Raw genomic sequence first — 15,252 nt, forward strand, 5'->3', positions numbered from 1 at the left:
CCTAATGGTGGAACGACCAGTCGCTATGACACGCACTGACCACCAGGGGGCAGACACTCAATGCAGGAGCTGCCCCATGGTGATCTGTGCGCTCCCACGGGGGAGGGGGGTGTGTGTGTGTGCTGCTCAGCCAGCATGTCTGGGAGTGAAGACAAATTTGGACACCGGTTCACAGGTAACGTCCACTGAGGCCGGGAGGGCAGTCAGCTGGTCTGGGTTCTTGGCTGAACGTTCTGGTGAGTGACCCCCATCACCTGCCCACTATGGTCCCCAACCAAGCTGGCCATGCCCTTACCTGGGGGCAGATGAGCTGAGCGAAAGCAGATGGAGCCCTCAACACCCGTGGCAGCCGCTGGGGTCACAGAGTGGGGGGGTGTGATGGAGGCAGTGGCCAGGCCGTCCTGTTGCCTCGGCGGCTGATGTCCTTTCTGTCCCGAGACAGTGGCCGGCCCCATCGAGGGCAAGCACAGGGCCAGGTGCAGGAGCTGAGGAGCCAACGGGTGCAGCTGGAGTGGCCCTGGAGGCAGCAGGTGTCCCCGGGACAGGACAGGGACTCAGCTGCCTGTCGGGGACGAGAGCTCAGTCCGGCAGCTGCCAGGGGGGCAGTAGGGGCGGGGGGGGGGGGTGCACACTCCCAGCTCCCTGCTCACGGGGCCCTGAGACCCTGTGAGCAAGGCTGAGGCAAAAGTGCCTTTTTGTGACTTTGGTCTGGGAGCCGCATGCCATTTGCACAGCACAGGTCAGCCCTGCTATGAAGGAGGGACCCTAGAAGGGCCTGGGAGACAGAGGTGGAGTGGGGGCCACCATGGGGACAGATGGCCACACCGGGGAGGTGGGGGGGAGTGAGCAGCACCTGGTGGTGTGTGGTCCCCTCCCCACTGTATCAGTCCCAGCTCCTCACCCAGCGACGCCAGGATCTGCCCTCCATGCCCATCTCGGAAGCCACAGAACATGGACAGTTCATGGTGTTTTCTCTGGGGATGGGGGTCGGGGCTGCACAGGGAAAGAAAACAAAACTGAAGACACACATCTTCCTTCCTTAAAAAAAAGCATGAAATAGAGAAAAGAATAATGGATAATTATTATTGAAATCACCTAGTTCATGTAGACTCTCTTCACAAGCCTGGTCACGGCGAGGGAAGGTTCTTTTTTTTTTTTTTTAATGTGTTTTTATTGATTTCCAAGAGGACGGGAGAGGGAGAGAGAGAGAAACATCAATGAGAGAGTCATTGATCTCCTGCCTCCTGCAGGCCCCGCACTGGGGATCAAGCCCACAACCCGGGCATGTGCCCTGACCAGGAATTGAACCCTGACTTCCTGGCTCATAGGTCGATGCTCAACCACTGAGCCACACCTGCCGGGCGGGAGAGGGAAGGTCATGGTCCCAGGTCGTGGGTTTGGGTGCCCCCTTCCGGAGCCCTCCTCCAGGAACAGGTGCTGTGCTAGGTCCCTCAGGCTGAGGGCTGACGGGCCCTCACTGGGTGTGCCTGCTTCCTGCATTGACGTCTGCTCTGTTGTAAGAAAAGCAGGGCCTCTGGTTGCTATCGGCCCCCTCACCTCCCAAGGCAGACGCTTACCTGCTCCCTGGAGCCTCGCTGGACTCCCACCCATGGGCCCATGAGGGTCGGTGCTCCCGGCCTCGGTGGACGTTACCTGTGAACCAGTGTCCAGGATGACCGACACGGCATGCCTGCTCTGCTCACGCGGGTCCATGGCCCATCAGACTCCCCGTAAGAAACGTGCAATTAAGGATCTCAGACGGGTCAGGGGAGGGTTAGACCCGCGGACCCAGGTACAAGGCCAGCACCAGGAGCTGCTGCGAGGTGGGCTTCGCACACACTGTGAGGTGAGGTGCACCCAGCAGCTCTCAGCTGGGTGGCGCGGGCCTTGTGTCCTGGTCACTCACAGTGCCGCCTGCTCAGGCTCAGTGGGAGGGGGTGGCCGAGGGGAGGCGCATGCCTGACCCCATGCCTCCTGCTCAGGCAGCCGAGTCCACGCAGAGAGCAGTGGGGCTGCTCGAACTCTGAACTGGCTCCCAGGGTCCCACTCCCTCTGCCTCCCTTGTCACCTCAAGGCCTGGCAGACGCTGTTCACTGAGAGACGCGCGTTTTAGTCACCCTGAGCCAGAGGCGCCGGTGCTGACCCCACTCTGAATGACACTCCAAAGGCTGGGCCACCCTCCCACTTTATAGCTTGGAAAGAGGCAGAGACGTTGGGGGTCTGGCCTTTGGTCACACAGTTGTGAGGGCAGAGCTGAGACTCAAGCCCTTGTGGGGTGGACCTGGGGCCCACATGCTGTGCCCCACACGAGATGCCAATGCTACAGAGGCAGCAAGAAGAGGGCGACCAGTGCCCAGACAGAGGCAGCACAGTGCGTGCACGTGCACAGACACACACACACACACACACACACACACACACACGTGCACACACGCCCTCCCTGGCTTTCACCTCTGTGGCTACAGAGGTCGGAGGAATCAGGGGAGGAGCCAGGAGAAGCCGAGGGCTTGGTGGGGGGCTATTCCCATTCCTGGTGAGTCTGTCTCAATCCCTCTCCCTGGCAGGAACCTCACTGGACTGACGCCAGAGTCCGCCTTCCCGGGTTCAGGTCTGTGGCTGAGCGTTCTCTGTGGCCCTCCTGGAACTCTGCTTTCAGTGATAAGGGGGATGAGGCATGTCAGCTTCAGGTTTGTCTGGACACAAACTTTATTAAAACGAGGCCAAAAACACCTTTGGGGACATTGGTGTTGACATCCCCACAGCACTTAAGGAACTGTTTGTCTATTGCCTCTCCTCATAAAAGTGGAGGATGTTTGACCAGTTACTTCTGTACTAATTACACTCTTGGGGAGGGGAAGGGGCCAGCAGGCTTCCTCTGAAGCCCCTCAGAGCTGGGATATGAGGTATGTGGTGCCTACACTGACCTACAGCTGCTGAGGTGCGATTTAGGGCTAATGACTCATTCACCCTCAATGCAAACACCAGACTTCTCCCCTGAGTGTGTCCTCTGGTGTCTGATGAGATTGGACTTAACTCTAGAGCCTCGACCACACTCCCTGCACACATAGGGCTTCTCCCCTGAGTGTGTCCTCTGGTGTGTGATGAGAGTTGACTTCCGTGTAAAGCCTCGCCCACACTCCCTGCACACATAGGGCTTCTCCCCTGAGTGTGTCCTCTGGTGTGTGATGAGAGTTGACTTCTCTGTCAAGCCTCGCCCACACTCCCTGCACACATAGGGCTTCTCCCCTGAGTGTGTCCTCTGGTGTGTGATGAGAGTCGACCTATCTCTAAAGCCTCGCCCACACTCCCTGCACACATAGGGATTCTCCTGTGAGTGTGTCCTCTGGTGTCTGATGAGATCTGACTTATGTGTAAAGCCTCACCCACACTCTCTGCAAATATATGGCTTCTCCCCTGAGTGTGTCCTCTGGTGTGTGTCGATATGTGACCCATCATTGAAGCCTTGCCCACACCCTCCATGCTTGATTGTTACACTTTTTGACCTTTTTACTCCCACAAATAATTTGCCTGTGTTCTTGTGATTCACATTCTGGCCTGTGCTGGGCTCTTCCTCCCTTATTCTCTCACGCTCACTGGAGCTCCCCATATGTCTGTTGGGAGGCTTGAAAGAGGCCCTTGAAGTTCCCCTCTGCCTGATCCTTTTAAGCAAAGGTTTGGACCTTCCTTTGACCTCTTGACCTTCAGCTTTGTCATTCCAGCCGTGTGGACCAGTTTGTTGCTGCTGCTGTTGATTCTGACGCTCTGGGCCGGGTTCCTCTGACTGGAGGTGGTTTCCTGCAGGTGCTCCTGGCAGAATCTCAGAGGGGTGATTGCGTTTCCCATGTTGGCTGAGGAATGTCTGACTGGAGAAGGCCACAGAGCAGGAGGGACATGGGTGGATCTCTGGCTTTGGTTCTGCTGAAGGAGAAAGTTTTGGTCAGGGCAGGTGTGGGCAAGGCTGCCTGTGCCGTACGCTCTGTCTCCTGGCAAGACCTGGCCCCAGAATCATTCTTACTGTGTTGACAGTGCAAGCTCTGCCTCCCACAAAGTGTTCCTTCACAGTCTATTTTTCTTTTTCTTTGTCTGCACTTCATCTTTCAAAATCCAGAGACCCCATATCAGAAGTCTTTTCTAGCCCTGACCGGTTTGGCTCAGTGGATGGAGCGTCGGCCTGTGGACTGAAGTGTCCCAGGTTTGATTCCAGTCAAGGGCATGTGCCTTGGTTGCGGGCACATCCCTGGTGGGGGGTGTGCAGGAGGCAGTTGATTGATGTTTCTGGCTCTCTATCTCTCTCCCTTCCTCTCTGTAAAAAATCAATAAAATATATTTAAAATAAAAAAGTATTTTCTACAGCCCTGGCCAGTGTGGATCAGTGGATAGAGCCTGAGCCTGTGGACTGAAAGGTCCTGGGTTTGATTCCCATCAGGGGCATGTGCCTTGGTTGCAGGCTTCTCCCCAGCCCGGGCCCTGGTCAGGGCGTGTGCAGGAGGCATCCAATCGATGTATTTCTCTCATATCGATATTTCTCTCTGTCTTTCCCTCCCTCTTCCACTCTCTCTAAAAATCAATGGAAAAATATCCTGGGATGAGGATTGAAAAGAAAAAAGGTCTTACAGATTGCAAACTAGGGACTTTCAAGGACCATCAGAAGCCATTTCACTCCTTATATGGGTGGGACTATAGTGACCTTTCCATATACATGTATCTTCTAAGTCATGTTAAAGAGAAAAACCACAGGCCTGGCCAGGTTGCTCAGTGTTTGAGCATCAACCCATGAACCAGGACGTCACCAGTTCGATTCCTGGTCAGGGCACATGCCCAGGTTCTGTGCTCGATCCCAGCAGGAGGCAGCTGATCCATGTTGATATTTCTATCTCTCTCTTCGTTTCCCTTCCTCTCTCTCTCAAATCACTAAAAATATTCAAAAATAGAGAAACCATAGGCCCCAACTAGCAATTGCTTCTCTTTCAGTTTTCCACAAATCATAAAATGGAGATATGTCTTTCCTCACACAGTATTCCTACTTGATTTCTTTCAGTGTTAGCCTATTTCAAATACAATAGGAAGTCCTATTTCAAAATATCTCCCCAACCATCCCCTAGCTAGTTTGGCTTAGTAGATAGAGCGTCACCTTGGTGACTCCAGGGTCCTGGGTTCGATTCTAGTCAAGGGCACGTACCTTGGTTACAAGCTCAATCCCCAGCCCTGGTTGGGGTGTGTGTGGGAGGCAAGCTATCTCTCTCTCTCTCTCTCTCTCTCTCTCTCTCTCTGCCTCTCCCCCTCCCTTCTACTCTCTCTCTCAAAAAAAAAAAATTGGAAAAATATCCTCGGGTGAGGATTAACAACAACAACAAAAATATTTCCCCAACTCTGCTTCTTACACTCCTGACTCCCGTCCCTCCCCAGCCAATCCGCCTTCCTCTCTCACTTGCAGTTGAAGTAATCTCGGAGGGGATTCCCCACTGAAGTTTATTTTCCAAAAAATTAACAAAGCATAATTTTAGAACATGCCACTCTGCATTTGAAAACTGCCCAATTGTCCCGTCTCAATCAGGAAAGTCCCCAGTATCTCAGCTTGGATCAAAGGCACTGTATTTCCAGGCTGCTAGGCATCTGTCCAACCTCCGTTCTCACCCTCTGTACCGAGACTGAGACAGGAGTAGCCCTCAGCCAGCTCAATACCCCACCTCTTTCCTCTGCTCGGGACCCTGTGCCACAGGTGTTGTAAATGTTATCTCCTGAGAAAGCCCTCCCCTGACCTTCTGAATCCGACACACCCACCCTCCCCTCACACTGATGCCTAGGCACTTGTCCTGGGCCCGTTTTCTCTGAAGCGCTAACCCCTGTGTAATATTAAGCACATGCACATATGTATGCCTGGGCTTCCCTCCTTCACCAGCCAGCTGCTCAGGAGCAGTGATTCTGATCATCGTATTAATCTGTATGTCCAGCTCCCGGAACCCTGTGTGGCACCGAGTAGGAATTCACATGGCAAGTCACTGAAATAATGAATGAATGCATGTTAACACACACATTTCATTTAGAAATATGCAGTAAATGAAGAAGAAACAGCTAAAAGTGTTTTAAAAAAACCACCCGCCTTGATGAGAGAGCTGGTTAAGTGCCTGAGAACTTTTTTTTTTTTTTTGCCTCTAATCCTTTCAGGACTATATGACGCTGTGCATTTTGTGCATGAAGTATTTTTTAAAATGGAACCTGGCCAGTGTGGCTCAGTTGGTTGAGCATTGTCCCATTCACCCAGAGGTAGCCAGTTTGATTCCTGGTCAGGGCACATGTCTGGGTGGTGGACTTGATCCCCAGTAGGGGCCGTGCAGGAGGCAGCAGATTGATATTCCTCTCCCTCTCCCTTCATCTCTGTCTCTAAAACCAATAAAAGCATATTTTAAAAAATTAGAACAAAAATAAAAATATTAAAATTGTTCCTGAGAATCAAAGACCTATGTGATGAATCATCAATTTCTGAAGCGTCTGATTGGAAGCTTTACTGACTCTAGAGTGGATTTTACTCTACTTGAGAGTTGGACCCTGAAAACTTCTAAGAATTCTTTCTTTCCATGTTGAAGAAGAGTGGTGCCCACCTCTCCCGGCCACAGGCTCTGTCTTCCACTTGCTGCCCCACTTGATGCCCAGCTCTTGGCCATACTCTTCTCCATACCAGACCAGCAGCTCACAGCCCTTCCTCACGACCCGGCAGGTTCGGTAGAAAATCTGCCTGTGATATTGAAAGGCCACCAGGTTCTGCTCTTCGTCATCCCGGGCGCAGTTCACATACCTGGGGTTGAGGCAGATGAAAGGAAGAAAAACACCGGCAATGAGTTCCCACTACCTGTCATATCCTCACTGACGCTTAAGGCCCTCAGCTCTGATGGCACCCACACCCACGCTCCTGGGGAAGCTTCTGTTCAATGTCCGAGCCTCTGTCACAAGGTCACGTGAATTCCTGTCCCTAAGTCCTGCTCTCAGTGCTCATCCTGCCTCATTTCCAAAGCCTCATTCCAGACTTTCCCATCAAACCCGGTGACCTCGAGCTTCTCTAAGCTCCAAGTCAGGTTCTGTATCACATCACAGAACTCGGTGCTTGATGTAGGACTCACATCATTCAACACTCAGCCCAAGTCTACTTTCTCTTCAGAGGCCTTTCTCGAGTCTCCCCACACTTTATTGAAGGCATCGTTCAGTTGCCTCCCCCAGGTTCCCACAGAAACGTGGAGGTCTCTCTGTCTTAGAAAAATAACACAGAACAATAGTAGTTTATTCATAATCTGTCTCCCCTGATACAAGAGAGCCCCTCAGGAAAGGGCCGTGAGCACTATTACTCTGCAGGCTCCAACACCCAGTTGTAGTTAGAACTGAAGCTGGGATGATGGGCTGCCCCCACAGGTTTAGACTATCCTTGGTTCAAGGCTATCTGGGCACTGGGCACTTCTTGAAAAATAGGAAAATTATAGTTAAATGTTTATGAAATAAAATGTTTCATGTCCGTCTGCAGTAAGCCCTCCATAGGGACATTGATTGTGTGATCTGTGTAAGTAATGAATTCCTTCCTCTAAACTGGAACATAGTAGGTGTTTAACTAATGTCCATTAGATAAATCACAGAGTAATCCAGGATCCTCAAGGTTTTTCCCAGTCAGTGCCCAAAGTGGAGACTTGTATTTTGAGGACATATGTTATACTTATGCCTCTTCTTTTCCTAAATGTCTCTTGATGTTGAATATCACTGTATGGAGAAAAAAGGGGGACAGAGGACTGAGGGAGACCACTAGGGAGGCATGCTTGGAAGGACAGACGTGTGGGCAGTGAGGCATGAGTGTCCTCTCTGGCATCCAGAAGCCCAGTGACCTTACCTCATCCAGTTGGCCTGAGATGTATCCTTTCCGTCCACATACTCATAGCAGTTTCTCCCTTTGGTGATCTGCATTTCAGGAAAAGAAGTTAAAGGCTGTGTGTGTGTGTGTGTGTGTGTGTGTGTGTGTGTGTGTGTGTGTACATAATAGAATAATTACTTTACTGTCATCAAATCTCTTTCAGCCTGCATGGTGATTCAGCTGCCAATGGTGATCACAGGATATTTTTCTTACTCATCATCTACACGCCTGAGTCGATTTGTCCATTAAGCAGGAGCCACACAAGGGAGGAGTCTGTACCACTTTGCTCCCACTTACCCTCTGATCCTTAGAGAGGAGCTCCATGTTCATGCAAAGTCCGCTCAGTACACAGAGCTAACTAACCATATTGTCCCCATCCATGTCCCAGCATGTAGAAGGTGGGGGCCCACCAAGCCACAGGAGGGACGGGGAAGACAGAGGACAGGGAAGAGGTAAACTTCTCACCAGCCAGGAGTAGCCGCTGTTGGCTATGGCTTCATCTTCTGTGATCTGACCCTCATAAGGGCCATAGTGCAGGCCCACCGGCAGATCACATTCCTCATTCCACACTCCAAGCCCAGCCTCAGGGATGCCTGATGGTCCGATTCTCAACCCAGGGGGCAGAGTGAGGGCTGAGCGGTTGGCGTGCCCCTTGTCCACGGCACTGTCTTTTACAAACGTAGGAGGCCCATGCACAGCACAGCTGTCAATGAAGAAGTTCTGACACTTCTCACAATCTGGAGGCAAGAGCAACAGGTATTAGTCAGGGTGCAGTGCATGTTCCTGGACATGAAGAGCTTCAGAAAGAGCTCACATCAGTGAGCCTCAGTCCTGTACTCCCGGTCACGAGAGGAAGGGAATGATTTGGGCACCCAGAGACGAGGTGAAATTATTGCATCAAGGACATAACATGCTCCTTGGTGAGGGTCAGCTTACAGAGGTAGTCATCGTCCTGGGGCTCGCTGATCTCTTGGTAGACACGACATTTCCTCTCTCGTAGGCTATACATCTTCACTTCGATCTCCTTTCTCCTGAGGTCTACATGGGAGAAGGGCAGGTGACTGAGGGGATGAGGTCTGGAACATGAGTCCCTGTCTTGTCAGAAAACACACAATGTCCTCCCATCAAATGATCACCTGTTGTATTATAGTATCTGGTATTTTCCTCCGTTAACTAAAAGACTAGCACTCCACACTGACTACCGATGGCTGATTCAATTTTAGTTTCTAGATGATCCCATTATGAGGTTCAACCTCCCAACCTTTAGTCATTCATAAAGTATGTATTGAGGGCACATTATGTGTTAGGCAATGAGTAAAGACCTGGGTACACAACACCAAGATAATATGGTTGCTATTATCACAGATGGATTTATTGGACAACTTGCATCTGTCAATTGTTTGAGATTTAATTTAATGCTTTCAAACTATATGTGACCCATGTTTCCTTATGTTCACTTTACACATTAGCATTTAGGAGCTCAGAGAGAAAGCTTCAGTGCTAATGAAGCTTTCAAATCCAGTTTTAAATCCAGGCCTATGCAAAGTCCACCCCACATACCTAGGCTATACTGATCAGCCTTTCTAGAGGAAGTAGTGGAACTGAAATCTCCAAAGTATTTAACTTACCCAATTTCCATCTAGGGTGCTGTCCGGAGGTTCTTGCTTCTCCAGGAGGGGGCACTGGTTTCTGGGTCTGCTCTGAGCCACTTGTGGTCAACAAATTTGCTGTTCTCGACAATTCCTTCAAACTAGACTCATTACTTAATGGCGCCCTGGACTTTGCCTTCAATGTGAAAGTCACATATTAAAAGGTAACACGCATTTATTTAATTATGTAGGGTTTATGATATACATGACTTTAATGAACACTTCAACAACTCTTTGAAATACCTGGGAAGTATGAATATTAGAGGAAAAAGAAATGGCCAATGTGGGTTTTGAATCAAAGACTAGAACCCATGCCTTAAGGATCTTTCTTTATAGAACAGTGGGAATGAAAGATACTGGGAAGAGAATAAGACATAGTTGAGCCCTAACCAGTGTAGCTCAGTTGATAGAGTGTCTGCCTGAGGACTGAAGGGTCCTGAGTTCGATTTCGATCAAGGGCGAGTGCCTTGGTTGCAGGCTCCTCTTCCCTGGCTCGGGCCCTGGTCTGGGCTTATGCAGGAGGCAACTAATCAATGTGTCTCTCTCACATCGATATTTTTTTCTATCTCTCCCTCTCTCTTCTATTCTCCCTAAAAATCAATGAGAAAATATCCTTGGGTGAGGATTAAGAAAAAAAGAAAGAAAGAAAGAAATAGTTGGTAGAGCCCTGGCTGGTGTAGCTCAGTTGGTTGAACTGAAGGTTTGCCGGTTCCATTCCCGGTCAGGGCACATGCCCCAGTTATGGGTTAGATCCCTGGTTGGGGTCTGTGTAGGAGGCAACCGATCCATGTTTTTCTCTCTCACTGATGCTTCTCTCCCTTTCCCTTCCTCTCTCTCTAAAATCAGTAAAAACATACATTTTTAAAAAGAAATGGCTGGCAGAAACCTATCATGACAATAAAGAAAATTATGTTAAAATGTGCAAATTACTATATCATGGAAAGAATATTTGTAATTAGATTAGTTGGTTCCCACCAATTCTGTTTGAATAAGGTTGTGCTACTAGCTAGTTCTCTTCATTTTCCTGACCTATACCATGCTAATTCTTAATGATATAGTGAACATGAAATATAATGTTCTCCAAAGTGTTCTGTGAGCTCTGATACAGTGTGAATGCAAGATTACAGTCCTGCTATCAATGTACCTCTCAGCCATCTCTATATTTGAAATCACATGTAAATTATCTTTATTATTCTTTGACCCTATTCTATTTTAATTTGTAAATTTGAAAGCACTCATTCAGCAAACATTCAGGGGGCCCTGAGCTGGGCCTGGGACTTCTAGAAGAGAAGAATCTGGTGTGAACCAAAGATCTCACAATGCAGAGGTAGGCAGGCAGAGCAAATGATTCAAACAAGATGACACTGGCCTAATTAGAGCTCAGAGAAAAAAGCCATACTTCTTCTTACTGGAATGAGCACTCAAAACCAGTTCCAGATGGATGAGTTTCTATTGAATAGTGTGTCATCTCTATGAAGTCCTTAAGTCACTTTATTGTTTATTGTTTCTCAATTGTCAAGCCTGAAGCTCCCTAGAGTTGAGAGATGCCTTCTTTTATTTGACCGGGAGGCTCTGATGCTGGGGTTCCTATGTCCTTCTTCATGTGGGACCATGCACCGTGCAAACTGCCTAGATGTCAGTGAGCTTCCGCGAGTCGGAAGTCTTAGTGCATCTCTCACTGCAGCATAGCGTTTGGAATCAGCAGTCAGTGAAAGATGTAATCATGGATGGATAAGATGGAAAGTGCATAAAACTATGGAAATTTTAATGAGCTTGTAAGTGGTTTAGAGATGAAGCTATGGATTAGATTGCACGACCACCGATACTGTGATCTCAGACATATAATCACACACTTGTATATGTCTGAAACCTTGGTTTCCTCTTTAGAAATGGTGATAGTTATAGTACCTACCTCATAGGGTTGTGGTAAGGTGTAAATGAGTTTATTCACGTAGAATTCTTAGAGTCAGAAGTGTTGTGAAGATAAAACCCGTGGTAGCTACTATATGGTGATGTTATTAAGGACTAAGATGATATTGAGCATTTTGTTGAAGAGGTCAGGAAAGGAAGGTGGCAATTTCTAGGGTGCACTGTGATTTTTCCTCCTCTTCCCTGCATTTGCATCCAGGAGGAAGATTTTCTTTTCAACAGGATTTGGGAAATACTCACCTTCTGATGTTTATTCTGTTCCACTCTGAAGGCCACCGAAGAAGGTTTAGCTAAAAGATGGTGAGAAATCAATAATATATATAATTTCAGAGAGGAAGGCAGAGGGCGAGGGAGAGAGAGATAGAAACATCAATGATGATAGAGAATCATGGATTAGCTGCCTCCTGAACACCCCGCACCAGGGATCGAGCCCACAACCCGGGCATGTGCCCTGACCGGGAATTGAACTGTGACTTCCTGGTTCATAGGTTGATGCTCAATCTCTGAGCCATGCCTGCCGGGTGAGAAATCAGTTTTGGTTGGCAATTGTTTCAAAATCTGGAGATTCTTATTCTTTCAGAATTCTGAATTAGAGAGTAATCCAAGGACAGACCAAGGATGATTGGAAAATGTTTTCTGAGGTTTCATTAGGCTTATGCTTTTATTGGGAGCATCAGCTAATTTTCTTAAATGTTTAAAAAACAGACAAAAACCCATCTGTACTTCATCCTCTGTTCAATATATATATTTAAATTGGCCTATCCCTGGCTGGGCGGGTCAGTTGGTTGGAGTATCGTCTTGTGCACCACAAGGTTTCGGGTTCGATCCTTACTGGGCGTACATGGGAGGCAACTGATGGATGTTCCTCTCTCACATTGATGTTTCTGTCTCCCTTTCTGTCTCCCTCCTTTCCTCTCTCTAGATTCAATGAATATCCTTGGGTGAGGATTTAAAAAATAAAATTGACCTAAAAAGCAAAAAAAAATTGTCCTTTCATGACACAAGTATAATAAAGCTCATGTAACTGCAAAGAAACTCCACTGTGCAACCTGGCCCTTTCTCTCCTGTCTTCTGTCTTCACACTGGCTTTGTCCAGTCCAATGGCACCAGGACCACCTTGCCTCCTTTCTTTCTTATCCTTCCTCCTTTGCACATATGGACTGTGCCCACCTTCCCTAATCACTAGATTCTGTTCAGCATCACACAGTCTTAGGAACAAAGACTCAGGTCTATTCACCACAGAAACAGAGTTTCGGGGAAGTTAGAGATAACGTTGTGACCTCAGCTATGTTTCAACCTCAGACCCATGGAACTACGGACCCTACCAACCAGACTTTCATGAAACCTGGCAGATGATGCCATGGCTGACATGGAACCTGATACAGCGATGAACTACTTCCTACCCTGGCCCACAACCCAACCCCCTAACTACCATGAGCAATACTTTTCCCATATGTCCCTATGGAGGTCTTAGAGCACGGCTCACCTGTCAGACCTTCCTCCTTCTATGTGATGACAACTCTTCTGAATTAGGTATTTTTTTACTCACTTTTATATTTTTGTATACTTACTTATTAATGTTCTATTAATATATAATTATTTTATTGCTCATTCATCACCATTTATCTCCCTCTATTATTATTTTTTAATCCTCACCTGAGGACATATGTTTATTGATTTTAGAGAGAGAGGAAGAGAAAGAAAGAGAGGGAAACATGGATGTGAGAGAGAAACATCGATGAGTTGTATCCCATACACACCCCGACTGGGGATGGACCACGAAACCTTTTTGGTGTATGAGAGGATGCTCCAACCAACTGAGCCACCCAGCCATGACTATTTATTTATTTTTATTTTGAGAGAATGTTTATTAAAGCTGGGGACAGTGAAACAAGGAAGGGCTTAGGATAGAAGCAGCAGCAGGAGAGAGCCTAGGCTGGGCTGCTGTGTTGCTCTAGAAAGGTTATAGGAAAGAGTTCAGCCTAGGCGGGCGGATTTGGCTCATTGGAAAGTCATAGAAAAGGGGCCTTGGAGACAGGTTCAGGGGGTTAGCCTGAATGAGCTGCCACTGCCCGTACTCCCTGGTGCAAGTCTCCTGGGTCTCTTAGTTTAGGAGATGCACACCTGGGGGGGAAGTAGAGGGGGGAGCGAGGGGGGAGGGTGTGCTCCCAGAGGAGAACAGCTTAAAATATATATAGTCTGTGTGTATAGAGCCCCAGTGCACAAAATTTATAAATGTATGCACTGGGTGCGGAGGGTTGGGGGTGGGGGAATCCCTCAGCCCGGCCTGTGCCCTCTGTCCCCTCTGGCAGCCCTGTGTTGGTGGCCTGGACCTCCCTCTTTGGGGTGATGGGGTGTAGCTGGTCAAGCGGATTGAAGTTAACTATGAGAGGATGTTCTGCCAAGGAAAGGTGGGAGCCTGCAAGCGGGCCACGTCAGAACAAAGTCTTGCACGCAAGACTTATTGTTCAGAGGCAGAACTTTCCTTGAGGTGATAAACAGTCCATGAGGGCATGGAAAGCCAGGGAGGGTACACTGCTGCAGGTGGAAAGGGTCTTTGTATAACAGAGGAAATTAATAGTGTAATGTATAACTTAGCTCAGATGATCTCATAAGCATGCCTGCTAGTCATTGTCACTTGCTGTACTCCATTGTTATTTGCTGTATTCCCCAAATAAAAGCCATGAGAGCTTTGGGGGCTTTGCTACTTGCCTGAGCGAGCTGTAGCCCTCTGCTTCTCTAAACTTAATCCTGCACGATGAGCTCATCTCAGCGTCACCGTTCACAAAGAACATCAACATGGGGAGCCCCCATTGATCACCCAGAGGCTAGTGGCCTGGGCCTCCCTCTGCAGGGCATCATGGGGGATGGTGGTGCTGGACCGATTGCATTGCACAGGCCTTGGCTGTCCTAATGCCAGTGGGTGTCATAGCCTGGTCATCTGGTGGGTCCTTCAGCTGGTCCTCCCTGGATTTGCATATTATGGTTTTATTATTATAGATTTAGGGGGTGGGGCTGGGTGGAGGTGAGCAAAGGGGGAGAAATGGGGGACCTCTGTGATAGTGTCAATACTAAATCTGTATATAATTATTGTTACACATTTAAAGAGGTTCTATGAACCTGGCCAGTGTGGCCCAGTGGTTGGGCCTCGACCTATGAACCGTGAGGTCCCGGATGGATCCCCGTCAGGGCCCCAGACCAGGTTCCCGGCACGATCCCGGTGGGGAGCCTGCAGGAGGCAGCGATGGAGGTTTCTCTCTCTCTCTCTCTCTCTCTCTCTCTCTCTCTCTCTCTCTCTCTCAATAAATGTATTAATAAAAAGGGGTTTATGTGAACAGCCCCTGGCTGTGTAACTGCTTTGCCTCTTGCTCGTCCCTGGTAACTCCCGAGAGGCCGCCCGACCTGCACCCCGGTCGGGGTCAGGCACCTGCGCGCCCTCCGCCCGCACCTCGCGACCTCGGGGTCCACTCGTCATCCGAGTCCTCGGAGTCCTCGGCCCGGGGCTTGGCGGTCCTCCCGCGGCGACACATGAACGCGGGTCGAGGGGCCCTGAGACCTGGAAGGAGAGAAAGAAAGTCTGTCCTGCGGGCGAAGAGCTGAGGGAACGAACAGCAGAGCCAGCGCCGGCCGGGAGCGCGGAGCCCGGGGCGCCCTGGACGGAGCCCCCCACCCCCACTCCCACCCCCCGCGGTCCCGTCACCCCCTCCCGTCACCCCCTCCCGTCACTCCACCCCCACCCCCCGCGAGTCCCGTCACCCCCTCCCGGTCACCCCCTCCCGTCACCCC

General features: G+C 49.4%; 1 protein-coding gene across 1 annotated transcript; it reads right to left on the reverse strand.

Moving 5' to 3' along the window:
* Positions 1-2,895: 2,895 nt before the first annotated feature.
* Positions 2,896-15,022, reverse strand: PRDM9 (PR/SET domain 9; the record flags this gene model as incomplete). Its single annotated transcript, XM_006108526.2, is given in 8 exon segments — positions 2,896-3,915; positions 6,600-6,793; positions 7,868-7,935; positions 8,354-8,625; positions 8,825-8,926; positions 9,517-9,673; positions 11,707-11,756; positions 14,915-15,022. Coding segments are annotated over 8 exon segments (1,907 nt in total), but the record flags the coding sequence as incomplete, so codon positions are not given.
* Positions 15,023-15,252: the final 230 nt, after the last annotated feature.

This window comes from Myotis lucifugus, unplaced genomic scaffold, assembly GCF_000147115.1.
Source record: "Myotis lucifugus unplaced genomic scaffold, Myoluc2.0 scaffold_2583, whole genome shotgun sequence".
NCBI classification, from domain to species: Eukaryota; Metazoa; Chordata; class Mammalia; order Chiroptera; family Vespertilionidae; genus Myotis; species Myotis lucifugus.